Source organism: Megascapheus bottae, chromosome 12, assembly GCF_031878675.1.
Source record: "Megascapheus bottae isolate mThoBot1 chromosome 12, mThoBot2.hap1, whole genome shotgun sequence".
Lineage (NCBI taxonomy): Eukaryota > Metazoa > Chordata > Mammalia > Rodentia > Geomyidae > Megascapheus > Megascapheus bottae.
In genome coordinates, this window is record NC_143520.1 from 57007493 (window position 1) to 57025791 (window position 18299).

The window sequence follows — 18299 nt, forward strand, 5'->3', positions numbered from 1 at the left end:
GGGCATCTGTCCTGAGCATCATATCCCAGGATTTGATAAGGACACCTGCTCAGCCATGTTCATCTCTGCACTATTCACAATAGCCAAGCAATGGAAACAACTCAGATGTCCTACTGCAGATGAGTGGATACAAAAAGTGTGGTGTATATTTACAATGGAATTCTACGTAGTCAACAGACAAGATAAAATAATGGCATTCGCTGGGAAGTGGATGAAATTAGAGCGGATCATGTTGAATGAGATAAGTCAAGACCAAAGGAACAAAAGGCGCATGGTCTCCTTAATATATAGATATTAGATTCAAACAATACTTCAGCGATGACTCAATATTTGGGTACCTAATGTTATGGACATGGTGTTGGAAATATAAACAAAACTACCTAGACATAAAAATCTATGATGGGATATATAATCTGTAGACAATATTATATAAATTGATATGTATCTATGACATACAAACCCTCAGCTTAATTTTAATTATGTTCTAAAATTTAAGTGCCAGTGATTGTATATAGAGAATCCCTTCTTTTGAATACTTGTATGTTAAACATGACATTTGAAATATGGTGTAAAAATCAATGTTAGTCTTTTAAAAAAAAATTCATTGTGGGGCTGGGAGTTTGGCCTAGTGGTAGAGTGCTTGTCTAGCATGCAAGCATGCAAGACCCGGGTTTGATTCCTCTGTACCACATACATAGAAAAAAAGCCAGAAGTGGTGCTGTGGCTCAAATGGTAACATTAGCCTTGAGAAAACCTAAGGACAGTGCTCAGGCCCTGAGTTCAAGCTCCAGAACTGCCCCCACCCCAAAAAAAAAATGCATTGGAGTTGAGCTTTGTTCTGGTCTTTTAAAGAGTATACTATTTTCATGCTCTGGGTACATGCAAGAGAAATGGTGGTGCCAAAGAGCGAGAGGGGTAGATGGAAGAGGAAAATCGGGGAGAATACAGTCAAGAATTCATCATATATACCACAAAATTAATGTAAGGGAAAGGGCGTGAGAATGTTGAAGGGAGTGACAGTAATCATGATTATGTTCTGTTTTGTTATATGGTACCTCCTTTATACAACTAAAAGATAATGGAAAAAATTAAATTATTGAAATCTTGGAGCTGGGCTCCCTGTAGTTGTGAAACCTTGGGAGAGCTGCTTAACTTCTGAAGGAATTATTGGGTACAGTGCTCTGTGCCAAGCTCTGTGCTTGTGCTTTATGTACTGGCTTGTCTGTTCCTCATAATCAACCTGTAAGGTAGGTGTATTGTCTCCATTTTACAGATGAGGAAATTAAGACACGGAAGTTAAAAAGACTTGTCCAAAGTCACATAGCTAGAAGGTAGCTATGCTTGTGTTCAGTCTTGGGTCTCCTGGCTTGAGGCCTGGGCTAACCCCTGTACTAAAAAATGGTTGAGCTCTTAAGTATGCTTAGTTCACACATTCCCATAATTACATTTTACTTTCAGTGGTAATACCAAATTCAACCCTGGATGCAAACACAATCTGTGTTCTCTGTGGAGTAGATCCTGAAAATCGACTCTTTTGTTATTCTAATATGAATGAAGTAAGTCTTTTTTTTTTTTAAACTTCTTTTTGAAAGTATTATTATTATTATTGCTTGGGCTTTCCTCAAGGCCAGTGTTCTACCACGTGAGCCACAGCACCACTTCTGGCTTTTTTTTCTATATATGTAGTACCGAGGAATCAAACCCCGGGTCATTCATGCATGCTAGGCAAGCACTCTACCACTACGCCAAACTCCCGGCCGAATGAACTAAGTCTTAAAGGGCCTTTGAATTAGCAAGCTTTCAGCTTCTGAGTGATTAATATGTATGTATGTGTTTATGTTCCCCAGCTACCTAGTGTGAGCCAGGAGACCCTGAAACATAGTGGGATTGGACGAGCAGTGATGTACCTCTATAAACACCCCAAGGAATCAAGGTCCAACAAGGACATGGCAGGGAAATTAATCAGTATGTAAATTTTACTTTTTCTTTTGTTATTTTTATATATACAAGTATATATAGAAGTGTATATGAACACTGTCTGTCTGTCTGTCTCTCTTTATATATATTCTCTGTCTCTCTCTCTCTCTCTATATATATATATATTTTCAGTATTTGTCTAAAATGTTTTAGTAAAGTGGAATAGAAAAACTTTCAAAACTGGTTAGTAGCTATCAGTTGTTTATCCTTAAAATGCTTGTCAGCATGTCTCTTCAACTTGTAGGCCAAGAGCATGGAGATAGGGTAGAATATAGGCCCTGGAGTTAACTGCACCTGGTTTACATCATGACTTTAACTACATGCATAGCTTTAGCTACCAGTTTAAATGCTTGGTGGTCTCCTCTGTAAAATCGAGATAATTATGTTTTCTTTGTGTTGTTACAAAGATTAACTAAGAGGATGTGTAAAAAGTCCAGTGCCTAGTGTGTAGTAAGTACTCAAGAATGTTAGACACTGCTTGATGATCTTAAAAACCCTTCCGTGTTCTTATTTAATGATGGCAGAGAAATCCAGATTCTGAGATAGAAGCAGTGAAGTACCACATTTTTTATGAAAATCTTTCCACCTTAAAGTGAAATTCATGTTTGTTTTCATTATCCTTAACTCTTATTTATACTACACATTGCAAAGAAATTTAAATAACTTTCTGTATTTGGATAGAGTAGTTACTTTTTTTTTTTTTTTTTTTTTTTGCCAGACTGAACTCAGGGCCTGAGCACTGTCCTTACGCTTTCTCAAGGCTAGAACTCTACCACTTGAGCCACAGCACCATTTCCAGCTTTTTTTCTATGTATGTGGTACCGAGGAATCTAACCCTGAACTTCGTGCATGCTAGGCAAATAACTCTTACCAGTAGGCCAAATTTCCAGCCCTAATAGTTACTTTTTGTTGAACTTTTTTAAATGATCAAAACTTAGAGAATTTTAAATTTCCTTTATAAAGCAGAGAGAAATTACTTTAGTCTTGATAATATATAATTTACTACCTACTAAACTACCTATTACTACCTATTAAACTTTTGATACTTTTAAGCATTGGTATTAATCTACCTCGTAAAGTTTAATATTTTGTTTTTGGAAATTGTCTAAAGTAGGTTGACTTTATGCCATACCAACTCAACATATGATTATTCTTTTTTGTATTTCTCTTTTATGATTACTTGTTTTACACGTCTTTTGGTTGATTCAGTTTGGTTTTGGGGACAATATCCTTCCATGTAGTTCAGGCTGGCTTTGAACTCATTTTGTAGCCCAGGCTAGCCTAATACTTGCCATCCTTGTTTCCACCTGGGATTGTAGGCCTGTGCCACCAGACTCAGGTTGACAGTTCTTTTTACAGCATTTTCCAGAACACCTAATTCTAATATTCTTACGCTATGTTTATCCTGACATTGTCCTGAAACAAATTGTTATGAAAAAGAATATTTTAAACACTTAAAGTGCATTAAATTACCTGAACAAAACAATTGTTCACAAAAATGGTAAGAAAATACTATTTTGTAGACTTACATAGTGATGGTCTTTTTCTTGTAGATGAGTGGTCTCGGCCTATTTTTGGTCTTACCTCAAACTACAAAGGAATGACAAGAGAAGAAAGGGAGCAGAGAGATCTAGAGCAAATGCCTCAAAGACGAAGGATGAGCAGGTATGAGGGAACAGGTATGAATGCAGTTGCCAGTATTCAGTAAATAAGAGTATTAGATCCTGTTATATCTGAGCTAAAAAACAGTTCACAATATCCTTTTAGTTAAACGTTGTAGTGCTTTGTGTAAAAGTCTTCCCCCTACACCAAGATCATTCTGGTTCAAATTGAGTAAATACAGTATTTCTCAAAGTTTTGGAGAATGTATTGTTATAACCACTTGCAGTCCCATTTCCAAAACCTAAGGAGAAAAAATATTACTAGTTCAGTTTGTATCAATATGCCAAAAATAAGGTTTCATCCAGGAGAGCAAGGTTATTAGTTATAAATATGGCAACTCTGGTTTACTCAGGATGAAACCTGTTATGCAAGTTAACCTAAAGCAGTTAAGAGTTATTTTATGTGATTCAATTGTTAGGAGTTAATTACGTTCTAAGGTTGAGTTTTTGGCATATTCTTTGCTTAGTTAGGAGGCTTTAAGATTCTCAGTATCTCACTGTTTGCTTTTTTTCCCAGCACTGGTGGTCAGACACCCCGGAGAGACCTGGAAAAGGTGCTGACAGGAGAGGAGAAGTAAGGATTTTATACTAAACTTTCTTAAGCGTATATAAAGTATTTCTCTTGGCTACTTTGTGTTAAGAGAATACTGAATGATGTATTTACACTGGCAAGGCTGATTGTTAATGGAGTATTTATAATATATTGTATTAGGTGCTCTAAAATATTAACAAAAATAGCTTATACAATGAAAAATTCTTTTGTTTCGTTTTTCCTTCTTGGTCCTGGGGTTTGAACTTGAAGCCTGAGTGATATCCCTGAGCTTTTGTGCTCAAGACTAGCACTCTACCACTTTGAGCCACAGCTTAGTTAATTGGAGATAAGAGACTCAAGGACTTTTTCTGTCTGAGCTGGCTTCAAACCATGATCCTCAGGTCTTAGCCTCCTGAATAGCTAGGATGAGAAGCGTGAGCCACTGGTGCCCAGCTACAATAAAGATTTGTTATTGCTTACTGAGTTCAAGATTGTCCTATAAGTTTCAAGAATATAAAAGCACATTAAAATAGTTTATGTTTGGGGGTGGGAATGTGGCTTAATTGTAGAGTGCTTGCCTGGGTTTGATTCCTCAGTACCACATAAACAGAAAAAGCCAGAAGTGGCACTGTGGCTCAAATAGTACTTACCTTTACTGGACTTGTTTAAAAATTGAGTTATTTGGATGTCAGATGTCTATAGCAGAGCTTTACTTTAGAAGATTGGTAATATTTGTATCTAGCATGGTTTTCAAATTTGTGGAGAATATAATAACATACACAAATAAGTGTAATATAAAAAGGAAAAGTAATGAGATCATTAGATTATTCATGAATATATATCTTAGTTATGCTCCAGTTTTTGCAAGTTATTATCAGTGGAAAACATGTTGGGTTTCACTGTTATTTCTTAAGACTGTGTGAATCTGGAAATTTTTCTACAAAAAAGACATATGTATGTGTTACATATGCAAATCCATATACTAAAAGTTTGGCTTGGGCTCAGGGTCTGAACACTGTCCCTGGGTTTTCTCAAGGCTAGAGCTCTACCATTTGAGCCACAGTACCACTCTGGCTTTTTTCTATGTTTATGGTACTGAGGAATCGAACTTGGGTCTTCGTGCAAGCACTCTACCACTAAGCCAAACTCCGGGCCCCTCATTAAGAGTTTTGAGGGGGTGTCATTTTGACTGCCTGATTTTTCACCTCACATTAACTCCTGAGTGACTCCACTAGGCTATGGAGAATTTAGGATTCAGTCTTGCTGAAGGCACTAGCCTTCAAAGGAAGAGGGCATATGAAGCCGGGAACCAAAAGGGTTCAAGTACATATAGAAGTAGCTGACTTTAATTGGGGATTTGAGGAGAGTTTGGAATTTGTATCATATAGCAATATATCTTACATGGCTAAGTAAGAGACAAGATGGCAAGAAAGAGGATGAGTTGGGTAAGTTAGCAACAGAAATTGGGAGACATAGCAGTTGAACAGTGTTGGGTCCAGGAATTGGAATGTGAAATGTAGTATTCATTGTGCCATTGCATACACACCATATGCTTTTTCTTTTTTCTTTCAGGGCTCTTAGACCTGGAGACCCTGGATTCTGTGCCCGGGCAAGAGTCCCAATGCCCTCAAATAAGGACTATGTGGTCAGGCCCAAGTGGAATGTGGAGATGGAGTCATCCAGGGTAAGCGCAGAGAGAGAGCAGAGTAGATTTCAGATACAGACTGACATTGGATTTTTAAAAAAAATTTAATGTATAATGACCCTTAAAATAATTAAGGTTTATCAGATTCAGAGAGATCTGTTTTCTAGTCTCTTATCTGGCAGAATCACCAATCAGAGAAAGAGAAAATGATTACTAAGATCATTGCTTATGATCTCTTTTTCAGACTTAAAATGCATTGCTAAATGAGGACATTTGTTCTTATTAATCCCTTTTTAAAAAGTGAACTTTATTTTTTAAGTACCATGGTACCCAATTTATTTATTTGCTTCTACAGATCTCCCTTTTCTGCTCAACTGTATAAAGTTTTGTCGTGAAATTATCAAAGCTGACACATCTCTGTCATTTTGTAGACATTAACTAAGACATTACTCAGTAATCTTTTTAATTTTCCAATCGAATCACTCTTTCTAGTTGGGTATTCTTAAAAAAGGCCTAAGCCGATTGGAAAAGCATAAGAGGCGATTTGCAGAACAGAAGCGACTCAGCAAAGTGCACCGTGCTGTCAAGTTCAGCATTGAAGGCAACAGGATGCCTTTATAGTCGTGACTCTCCCATAATGTATCCAAGAGGTATCCCCAAGGAAGCATGGGTTGTGCATGGACTTAAAGTGTTAACAGAATGGAAACAAATGTGTGTGTGTGTGTATGTATATACTTAACTAGGAAAGGCCTGGCAATAATAGATTAAGTTCCCCTGTAGGCATATGTTCTTCATAACTGGTACCATTTTTGTAAAAAGACTTCTGATAAGTCCCAGAGTCATGGTGATCTGTAGGCATATAAACGGATTAGTAGCTTCCTAGTAGATGGGAGGTGGCTTGGTTTCTAGTTGTCAGTGGCTTCCAACATGCCTTTAAAACTATCATGTAAAGACCTAAACTGAATATTTACTAGTGATACATTTCATGAGTACATATTCAGTACATAGAAGTGAAAAAGAAAACTTAAAGTGGTCAAAAGAACTGACCTGCTGTGTTATGCTTTGGTATTGTGTGCAGAATACATACACAGCACAGTTCATCTGTGTTGCCTGCCTTTTATTTTTCTCCTTGATCTCTCTGTGAGCTTGCCTTACTGCTTACTATAAAGTGACTATCAAGGCAAAGCATATTTTATTTATTTATTTATTATTTATTTTATTTTTTTTTTTGCCAGTCCTGGGGCTTGAACTCAGGGCCTGAGCACTGTCCTTGGACTTTCTCAAGGCTAGAACTCTACCACTTGAGCCTCAGCACCACTTCCGGCTTTTTTCTATGTATGTGGTACCGAGGAATTGAACCCGGGTCTTCGTGCATGCTAGGCAAGCACTTTAACCACTAGGCCAAACTCCCGGCCCAGCATATTTTATTTATTAACAATAAAGGACACAGTAGGATAGTTCTATGCCAGGATCTTTTCTCTCTCTCTCTCTTTTTTTTTTTTTTTTGGCCAGTTGTGGGACTTGAATTCTGGGTCTGGGCATTGTCCCGAGCTCTACTGCTTTATCCCTTGAACCACAGCACCACTTCCTTTTTCTGGTGGTTAATTGGAGATAAGACTCTCATGGACTTTAGTGCCAGGGATGGCTTTAACTGTGATCCTCAAATCTCAGCCTCCTAAGTAGCTAGGATTATAGGCATGAGCCACCACACCCAGCTCTCTACTTTTTTGTTTGTACCATATCCATATTTCTTTGTTACTTCCCTTTAAAAAATTATCTATTTATAATGTAAAAGTTTTTTATTGGGCTGGGAGTTTGGCCTGGTGGTAGAGTGCTTGCCTAGCATGCATGAAGACCCGGGTTCGATTCCTCAGTACCCCACATACATAGCAAAAAAAAAAAAGCCGGAAGTGGTGCTGAGGCTTAGGTGGTAGAGCTCAAGCCTTGAGAAAGTCCAAGGACAGTGCTCAGGCCCTGAGCTCAAGCCCAGGACTGGCAAAAAAACAAACAAACAAAAAAAGTTTTTTCATTATCTTTTTTTTGCAGTTTTTTTTTTTTTGTATTTTATTGTCAGGGTAACAGAGGGGTTACAGTTACATTTGTCAGGTAGTGGGTACATTACTTCTCTAACCTTGTTACCCCTTCTAATGTTTTGTTTTGGTTTTGTTTTTTTTTTTTTTTGATTAAGCTGCGAATTTTATTTTTCACACAGGGGTTTATATGCCTCTTCAGGAAAGGCAAGAGGGGGGTTGGGACACTGCTCAGGGTAGGAGGTCCGATGGTAGGATGTTTGCATATCAATACAAGCAGGCTTGAGTTGCTTAGTGACCTAATTACAAAATGTTGCCCTTAGGGCAAGGAACTATGCAGGCACATTCTTACGCTAAGAATTCAGGGAGGGGGAGAATGTTCCCAACATATCCTCCCTAAACCTTAAAATAAGTGAGGGGCGAGGTTTTAGGCAATATCTTCAACTGCAGGTGCGTATCCTTCGGGTGGGGATTACGGGTCCTCTGGGAGATCCATAGTCCTCATACCCATTTAGTATCTCCCACATCTAGGCTGTTCAGTACTGGATGGAAAATTCCCTTTACCCATCCAGAGTCACCATAATGGCTGCAAACACCTAGGGGACTTTGAGTTTTAGCACAGAATGTCCCATCACCAAGAGTTTTTCCAGTCCTCTCAGGAAACGGCTGTGGAGTGGTGGTAGATTCAGGCAGGACAGAATATGTGGCAGCAGCCTCATTTCTCAGGAACTCCAATGGAATGTCACACCTCCTGCTGGGTTGCCTGCAAATTTCTGCGCAAACTGGTTAAAGAAGCTTAACCTAAGGCCTGACTTGGGTGAATAGTAACCAGATTTCCTTTTTCTCTAGACAGGTATAGAAGACTTGAACCTGTAGCCATTGCCACTCCCCACAAGTGCAGTCTCCACTCTTGCACAGCTGTTACTACTCTTTCCCATACCTCTAATTAATCCTGTCTCACTTTCCAAAAATGACTCTGGTCCCTTCATCTTAAGGGGAGTTGATGGGCGAAGATTCATCTTCTGTAACTTCTTTAAGCTGACACAGGGTGTTGTCTCTGTACTTACCAGGGACCCTCTTCTAATGTTTTTGTCCATCTTTTTCTCCCCCCACTCCCTCCCATCATTATCTTTAAGTAGTTGTACAAATGAGTGAATACAGTGCAGTGGGGTGTGGCGGCTCGCGGCTCTGGTAGAGGCTGAGATCAGAGGATCAAGGTTCAAAGCCAGCCTAGGCACAAAAGGATCTGAGACTGTTATCTTCAATTAATCCATAGAAAAGGAAATGGGGCTTGGTTCCAGAATAGGGAGGTAGCTTTGAGCTGAAGAGCTCAGGGACAGTGCCTAGGTGCAGGGGTAGGTTGGTAGCCTTGCGCTGAAGAGTTCAGGGACAGTGCCCAGGCCGAGTTCAAGCCACATGACCCACAAAAAAAAAAAAAAAAAAACATCGTTTTTTTTTGTTTTTGTTTTGTTTTTTTGTAAGTGGGTCATGGGGCTTGAAATCTGGGCCTGGGACTTGTCTCTGAGCTCTTCATCTCAAGGCTACCACCCTGTCCTTCCAGCCACAGCCCCACTTCCCATTTTCTAGTGATTAATTGGTGATCAGTCTCATGGTCTTCAGTGCCCCAGCTGGCTTTGAACCACTATCCTCAGATCTCACCCTCCAGAGTAGCTAGTACAGATGTGAGCCACCACGCTGAACTAATAATACAATGCATCTCACTCAGTATCATTGGGCATTCTTACCCATTCCTCTCCACCCAACCCTTCTTCATTTTTCTTAATTTTGTAGCATATGCATTGATTTTTTTTTTTAATTGCACTCTTTTTCTCATAGCTGCTATCTCTCTTTGGTATATCTCCTCTCTATCTTCTGTAACACTTTTATTTTTAGAAATTGGAAAGTGTAATTTGGCCAAGAAACTGCAATAAATTTAAGAGACTTGTCTGCTTTCAGAGCATGCAGTAGGTCTGCATGCCCATCTGCTGCTGTTGCTGGCTCTGTCCTACCTCCATATAAGTGGAGAAGGTATAAGAGCCCCTTAGAGTGTGAGGTGAGAGGGGTCCTTCAATAGAGCTCTCTTGTTACGTCCCAAATGGTCTGCATGTTCATAGTGTCCTGGTATTAAAGCCACCAAAATAAGACTTTTTTTTTGCTAGAGCTTCTATGGATAGATCATGGTGGTCAGTTTGGCTCATTCCTGCATGTTAAGCCATGTAGATTCTTCACTTTTAAATGATCACTATATAAATATATAATTCATTCTCTGTGGTTTCTAATCTATTAAATGCATTTTTATCTATTGTGCATGTTCCATGAAGTACATTTTAACAGTAACATTAAAATGGAAGAAGCAATGTGTGTTTTTGTATAAATTTACAAAAATGTAAACACAAAATTATTATACCCTATAATCTCACCACAACTTAATATTAACAGCTTGGATTGTTTGGGGATTTTTATGTGCATGCATTAAAATTTAATATATTTCTAATACATTAAAATTTAAATGTTAATACATTCTTTAATAAAAAAAATTTAAAAATTGGCTGGGAGTTGGGCCTAGTGGTAGAGTGCTTACCTAATGTGTATGAAGCCCTGGGTTTGATTCCTTAGTACTACATACACAAAACCCAGAAGTGGTGCTGTAGCTCAAGTGGTAGAGCCTTAGCCTTGAGAAAGCTCAAAGACAGTGCTCAGGGCCTGAGTTCAAGCCCCAAGACTAGCAAAATTAAAATTAAAAATTATCTTTATGTATTTACACAAAAGAGTTACCATTTGGGCCGGGAGTTTGGCCTAGTGGGTAAAGTGCTTGCCTAGCATGCACAAAGACCCGGGTTCGATTCCTTGGTACCACATACATAGACAAAAAGCCAGAAATGGTGCTGAGGCTCAAGTGGTAGAGTGCTAGCCTTGAGAAAGTCCAAGGACAGGGCTCAGGCCCTGAGCTCAAGCCCAGGACTGGCAAAAAAAAAAAAAAGAGTTACCATTTAACAAAGCAGTTTATCAGTGCAAAATCTTTTTTTCCCCTGGTCCTAGGACTTGAACTCAGAGCCTGGGTGCTATTTCTAAGCTTCTTTTTCTTACGGCTAGTGCTCTACCAATTGAGTCACAACTCTACTTCCAACTTTTTTTAGTAGTTTATTGAAGATAAGAGTTTCTACTTTTGGAATGTTTTTGAACTGTGATCCTCAGATCTCAGCCTCCTGAATAGCTAGGATTACAGGTGTGAGCCCACTGGCAGCTGGTTCCAGCTTTTGTTCTACCACTTGAGCTGTAGCTCCACTTCCAGCTTTTTGGTGGTTAACTGGAGGCAAGAGTCTCATGGACTTTTTTTTTGGCCAGTCCTGGGGCTTGAACTCAGGGCCTAAACACTGTCTTTAGGCTTTCTCAAGGCTAGTGCTCTACCCCTTGAGCCACAGCACACTTCCAGCTTTTTCTGTGTATGCAGCACTAAGGAATTGAACCCATGGCTTTGTGCATGCTAGATAAGCACTCTACCATTAGCCATGCTCCCAAAGCTTACCATGAATTCTTGACTGCATTCTCCTCCCATTCCCTCCTCCATTATTTTATCCCTCCTCCCTAATCCCCTTCCCCTTTTATGTATCCATTTTCTGGACCTGATTTTGTTGGGCTTTGCCCTAATCTTGCTAAAAATTTATACTATTTGAGCTCTCCATAGTCTATTGTGCTTTATTAATTTATAAGCACTTGCATACCACCCAATATATTTACATAATAGATTTATAGGCGTTTCCCTGGGTCTGGTTTATTTCACCTAATACAATTTTTTCCAAGTCTTTGCATTTCCTTTTGAATGGTAAAATACCTTTCTTTTGAATGGATGAGTAAAATTCCATTGTGTGTATACATATACCACATTTGATCACCATTCTAACCACCTGAATTGTTAGCACCACAGTCAGCAAGAAGATATCATGTTAACCTTTGACATCAGTACCTTTCTACTATTTATAAAACCTTTTTGGAAATGTTAATTTATTAGTTTTTTAATTAATTTATTTTTTGCCAGTCCTCAGGCTTGAACTCAGGGCCTGACCTCTGTCCTTGGGCTTTCTCAAGACTATAGCACTCTACCACTTGAGTCACACCACCACTTCCGGCTTTTCTGTGTATGTGGTACCAAGGAATCAAACTCAGGTTTTCTTGCATGCTAGGCAAGCATGCTACCACTAGGCCAAACTCCTGGCCCCAGAAATGTTAATTTCGTAGTTAGGTTTCTTGGAAACCACATCTTTGCATTATATGTGGTCTTCAAAATAGGAAATAAGTACACCATTAGACATAAAAGGTAAGTGGGAAAAGTCCTGGTAGGAGTGCAGGGCACATTTTTTTGCCAAAGATTACAGGCTGGTGAGGCAGCCCAAATCTGAAACTACTACTCTTGCATGTAGGGTTACCTATCATTCATTATGCTTAAAACTTTTTCACAGATGACTTTTCCTTTGGAAGACTTTTTTATGCCTGCACTGTTTGAAAGTGTCTATCAGGTGGTCAGTTCCACATTGATCTTTGAAGGGGAGAGCTTACAGTTAATTAGAATGTAAATTATGGATATGGGAAGATTGTAGTTTTAATATTTCCTCTTAAGTAGATTTCCATAAGTGGAAAAATTAAAAGGCATAGACAACAACAAAGGAGTCATTATTAAGTATAATAGCTGTTTGAAACATTGCTTATATATTCACTCTTTTCCTGAGATCAGTAAAGCATATTTTGCTTATATTAGAGCTAGAAGCTCTTCTAATGCTTTGATATAAAATTATGAAAGTCAACACTAGATGAATGTATTTCAATGATTTTCCTTTTTTTTTCCCTACTAGTTTCAGGCCTCTTCTAAGAAAGGTATCAGTCGACTGGATAAACAGATGAGAAAATTCACAGATATAAGGAAAAAAAGCAGATCTGCACATGCAGTGAAAATCAGCATCGAGGGCAATAAGATGCCATTATGACCTTGCCTGAACTGTGTCCCATGTCTGCTCTAACATGCACAGTGGACTCTTTGGAGAAAGATATTTTACATTTTTTTAGTGTGTCTGTAAATGGTTCAGCTTGTATCAAACATTGTCATAGGATTCCCATTTCTCTCATTTGTATTTAAAACTGTTGTGTGCTTTGTACAGAAGAATACTAGTCATACTTCTATAAACTTTACACAATAAAATTTCATTCTGGTTTTGGTGAGCTGTCTCTTCATTGTCTTAGCGATGGTTGTGGAGCAAAAACTGGTCCTTAATAAGAAATTGTATGGCTACTATTCAATTGTGACCCTGAGTTCAGTTCTACTGGCTGTGCAATAATGAGGAATTTGACCTTGGTCTTTAGTGACAATTCAATCTTTTATTTTCCTGAGTGATGAGAATGTCCTTGTTATGTCTGCGATTTGATCGGGACTGAAGTCCTGTCACATGGTCTGTTTGTTTTAATCAATCATGCCTGCATCATGAAACCTCAGTTTGAGTACTGAACAAACTACGTGTGGTAGTGTACAGCTGTAACCCCAGCACACCAGAAGCTGAAGCAGGAGGACTGTGAGTTCAAGGCCATCCTAGGCTATATAGAGTTTCAAATAAGGAAAAAAAAGAGCTCTGTGTACTTTGTGCCTATATTTCACTTGTATCTTTGACTGCGTGGCCTCATTTGTAGCCTTTAAAATGAAATAGAAATACACAACTAAATACAGTGCTTTGTAAGAGAACCTCCTCCTTTTCTGAGTTCTGTGAGACATGGTAGCAAATTCCTGAGCCAAGAGGCTTACAACCAATCAGAAGTGTGGCTGGCTGGTCCAGGACCTTCGTTTAGGGCTGGCATCTGAATGTAGGTAGTCTGGTAGGAGGCCTGAGCTCAAAATCTGTGGAGTCTAATACTAACCTGGTCATTTAGTATCCAAATTTAATGGCAAACATTATGGCATATCTGTAATCACAGCACACACAAGGATTGGGAGTTTGAGTTTGAGACCAGCCTTGGCTATGTAAACCTCAAAAAAAAAACACACAAAAAACTTCAGTAACTCAGGGATGAAATAAGGTATAACAAGGAAATTATCTGAATTTGTTTTTCTCAGTAACTGGAAAAAAAAATTGAGAAATCCTATAGATGTAATTGAAAGTCATTTCCTATAGCAGCTGAATGACTTGCAGTGCTGCAGAGATCTAATTGCATGTTTTTGAATATGCATTTTAAAACAGAACGACCTAACAGAACGACCTAAATACATATATAAAAGGCAAAATTCTAAACTTTCAAACTGGCATACTTTTGCCATTCACGGCATGCTTGTGATTGTAAATATAGAATGCTGGGTGTGGTGGCTCACACCTGTAATCCTAGCTACTCAGGAGGCCGATATCTGAGGATCAAGTTTCAAATCTAGCCCAACAAAAGGACCTGAGACTCTTATCTACAATTAACCTCTAGAAAATGGAAAGTGGGGCTTGGCTTAGGGGTAGAGCTCAAGGGGTAGAGCCGTAGCTTGAGGTGAAGAGCTCAAGGAAAACGCCCAGGCCCAAGGGTAGGGTGGTAGCTTTGAGCTGAAGAGCCCAGGGACAGCGCCCAGAGTTCAAGCCCCACGAGTTACACATAAAAAAAAAACAAAACACAAAATATAGGAGAAAATGATCTAAAGTAGAATCAATGGCTACCTGATTTTAAAATACATACTGATGCCTGATGCTGAGCACTTGTGGTGGCTCACAGTAGGAATTCTAGCTACTCAGAAGGCTGAGATCTGAAGATCCTAGTTCAAAGCCAGCCCAAGTCGTAAAGTCCATAGGACATCTCCAATTAACCAAGAATCCAGAAGTGGAGCAGAGGCTCAAATGGTAGAGCACTAGCCTAGAGCAAAAAACAATCAGGTGCAGTGTCCCTGACACACAGATGGACATCTGAAATACCAAATACAACTATTTAAAACATGCTTTAATTAAAATGTACTTGCATACTAAAAAACAACCGTGTGACTGGCCAAACTGATGGCCTCAGCTTTGAGATACTCGACGACAGCAGGGGGATGTTTGGGGATGTCTGGGAACGTTTTTACAAACACTGGTGAACGCCGGGGCAGTGCCACTGGGCACGTGCACCCGAAAACGTGCAGCCGGGAAGGTGCTCCAAACATCCACGTTAGAGGTGCGTGCGCAGAGGCCCAGACCCCTGCAAACTACTGGCCGTGGATTAACACTCCTTCATTCAAACGAAAAGGCTATTACGGTCCTGCACATACACACTGAAGAGCGGAGGCCGCCGGATACCGCGGCCGGCGGCTCACTGCGCCGGTGTCGTTCCAAACAGCCGCGCGAGGACGCGGGGCCGGACTCAGGACGCTTTCCTAGTGGACGTCCTGACTTGTTAACTCAGGTCTACCGGGTGCATGGTGCAGGAGGAAGTCTCGCTTTCCACCTCAAAGGAACGACAGCCACCGAAGTGCAGCGCGCTTCCGCGTTCCTTCCCTTCCCCTTCCCCCCCTCTCTGTGCCCGCCTCCTCCACGACCGGATTAGACAGCCAATGAGAATCCACGGCGCCTCTCGCCACGCCCCCACGGCAGCTTCCTTCATGCCCCGCCCCCTTCGCGTCCGGGTTAGACAGCCAATGAAAATCCACGGCGCCCCGAGGCGCGCGCGTATCCTCAAAGAGGTCTCGCGAGAAGCAGTCACTAAACCCGCGTGGGGACTGGCTGGCGCGGTTGTGAGTCTCGGTTTCCTGAGCTATACTCGCGCGTTGCCAGGGCTGAGGGCAGCCTTGGGTGTTTGTGGTGGGCTTTGGAGCGCCCGGGTGTAGGTGTCCTCCGCCTCCTGGGTTTGCTCCTGCACGGGACGGAAGTTCGGAGAGGTCGGGACGCTGTGAGGAGACTGGGCCGAGTCGGGGCGGGGAGGGGGGGGCGGTGCGGAGGGGCGGGCCCGGCCTGCCGTCCGCCTCTCAGCCTGAAGGTTGGCGCGCGTTCGTCAGCCCGGGACGGGCCTCGCGGGCACAGCTGGCACCGCGAGCCTGGGGTTGCTCTCGTGGTGGCAGATGCGCTCCCAAGCGTGGCCGCTGCAGCGGCATTCACAGTGGATCTGCGGACCACATGTAGATTTAAACACAGGGCCCTTCTCTTTCTAATACCTACCTTACCTTAAACAAACAAAAAACCCAAACTTAGGCTTGCGCAGGAAACAAACGTTTCTCAGAATTCAGGATTGTGTGTTGAACCGGAGACTTATTTGTCATTTAACATGACACTAATTTCCCAGTAGGCAAGGACAGTGAGAATAAGAGCTAGTTTAATCATACTGAAATTGGAGTGACACGGGAAATACAGTGTTTTCTTAGTCTTAGCCTGTTAAAACATAAGGATGATAATGATACTTTCTGAATTGCCAGTCTTCTTGTCGAGAAGCAGACTGTACCCTGCAGCCTAACTCATGCTGATTAAATACAGTATAAATGACACCTTTAGAAACATGTATTATGATTCTTTTTATTTTAGAACTTGAAATCAAGTAACTTTTTTGACCCATTTGAACACGGAACCCAAGAATACTTTGGAGCGATACCTGTCCTAGAAGATCTCTACCAGCTGTAAAAATGAGTCCTGCAGATCCACTGTAAGCCTGTCACTTCTGGAATCTTTTCTTTCTTTCTTTTTTTTTTTTGTCTTGAGCCTTGGACACTGTTTTCGAACACTTTGCTGAAGGCTAGTGCTCTGCCACTTCCGACTTTTTCTGTGTATGTGGTATGAAGGAATCGAACCTAGGGCTTCGTGCATGGGAGGCCAGTACTCTACCACTAGACTACCCGTGGCCCAGCTTCTGAAATCTTTTTTGAGTATCTGAAGTCTATGAACACCTTAAGAGAAAATTATACTGGGACCTGTAGTCCATGTACCGAAGCCCCTGTCTGTCAACTCTAAGGTCCCAAGTTCAAGAGCTTGTACACCTAAAAGAAAAACTTATTTAGAAAACAAAAATAACAACTATGAGCAGAAGTGTTAGTCATCACAAAGAACATTTGCAGTGTTTAAAAATCCATACTATATGTTTACTAAGGGGATAAGTAGCCATATTTTAGAATCCTGTAGTGATTTATTTTTTTTGCGTGTGTGTTAGTACAGATTGAACCCAGGACCTCATACATAGTAGGCATGAATTGCTACTATCTTCACAGCCTTGAGTTTCATTATGAAATTTTGCTGGCCAAATCAGTTTTGTTTAAGCAGATTTTTAGAGTAAATTGGGCTAGTAGAATGAATTGGAAATGAATTCCAATGAAATGAGAATAAATAAAAGAGCTGTAAAAATTAGGTGAAAAAAACTTGAGATTTTTCTCTCTGTAACCTTAGGTTCTGTCTCCGTTTCTTCACTTGTGTAATTAAAATATTAATGGCTTGGGGCTGGGAGTTCGGCCTAGTGGTAGAGTGCTTGCTGGCATGCATGAAGACGCGTTCAATTCCTTGGTACCACATACATAGAAAAAAGCTGGAAGCGGTGCTGTAGCTCAAGTGGTAGAGTTCTAGCCTTGTGAAAGCCCAAGGACAGTGCTCAGGCCCTGAGTTCAAGGCCAAAGACTGCCCCCAAAAGAAAAGAAAAGAACTTAAAGTTCTTAACCATAAAGCTGGGGGCAGGCTACTCAGAAGGCTGAGATCTGAGGATCCTGGTTCAAAGCCATCTTGGACACTAAAGAATTTGAGACTCTCATCTCCAGGGAAGTAGTGCTGTGGCTCCAGGAGTATGCCAGTAACTTTTAGCTGAATAGCTCAGAGACAAGCACCCAAGCCCAGAGATCAAGCCTCATGACCAACAAAAAACAAAACAAAAGAAAAAAAAAAACTCTTTTTAACCATAAGTTATATTAAACGTGTTAATAACTTACATTACTGCTTCACTTAAAAGTACTTTTACTGAATTTCATTTGAATTGAAACATTTTAATTTATTTTCTTAGTCAAATTTATTAATGTAGTCCTAATTTTGTACAGAGACAATCAGAGGTTAGGCAAGGGTCTGAATAGTTTACTAGTGTAAAATCTACTTTTAAACTTAGGGGAAGGTTTTTCAAGGTTTTAATTTTCCTGGAAAAATACAAAATCAGATAAACCAAGTTTTAGAAATAGCCTTTTTTGGTGGTAGAATGGAGTATTAAAACAGCAGGATTTAAGGTCTGGATTACATAAGAATATGTATATTTGTTTTAATAAGGCTGTAAATTTTTGAGCAGTTACAGACCTTTTTAAAAATTAATGCACATTTGTCATATTAAGTTCATGAACAGGAAAAGTATCTGATGTTAAAGATCTGCTTAATACTTCCAATTTTTAGATCAAGTTTAAGGCTAGAAAAATGATTTTACTCTATATAACTGCTGTGATTTATGCTGGATTCCAAATTTGCTTGAATATACTGTTTGTTTGAATATACTGTGCTGTTAATACTTTTAGTGTTGAATTTTAA

The 18299-nt window shown here is 40.1% G+C and overlaps 2 protein-coding genes across 7 annotated transcripts in view; both read left to right on the forward strand.

Annotated features, from left to right (window-relative positions):
* The window catches only part of Iws1 (interacts with SUPT6H, CTD assembly factor 1), a 42222-nt gene extending 29169 nt beyond the window's left edge, over window positions 1–13053 (forward strand). For 4 of the 5 annotated variants that reach the window (XM_090343028.1, XM_090343029.1, XM_090343030.1 and 1 more), the window contains 5 exons: window positions 1848–1965; window positions 3531–3642; window positions 4156–4212; window positions 5743–5854; window positions 12693–13053. In XM_090343028.1, coding sequence (XP_090199154.1) covers window positions 1848–1965; window positions 3531–3642; window positions 4156–4212; window positions 5743–5854; window positions 12693–12824 — 531 coding nt within the window. In that variant the 3' untranslated portion in view covers window positions 12825–13053. Of the gene's footprint in view, window positions 1–1847; window positions 1966–3530; window positions 3657–4155; window positions 4213–5742; window positions 5855–12692 lie in introns of those variants that run through there. The other variant, XM_090343032.1, reaches the window with a different exon arrangement.
* A 2450-nt stretch (window positions 13054–15503) lies between these two features.
* Mre11 (MRE11 double strand break repair nuclease) overlaps window positions 15504–18299 on the forward strand; it is a 61293-nt gene continuing 58497 nt past the window's right edge. Inside the window, exons 1-2 of one of the 2 annotated variants that reach the window (XM_090343035.1) lie at window positions 15504–15559; window positions 16341–16458. In XM_090343035.1, coding sequence (XP_090199161.1) covers window positions 16439–16458 — 20 coding nt within the window. In that variant the 5' untranslated portion in view covers window positions 15504–15559; window positions 16341–16438. The other variant, XM_090343033.1, reaches the window with a different exon arrangement.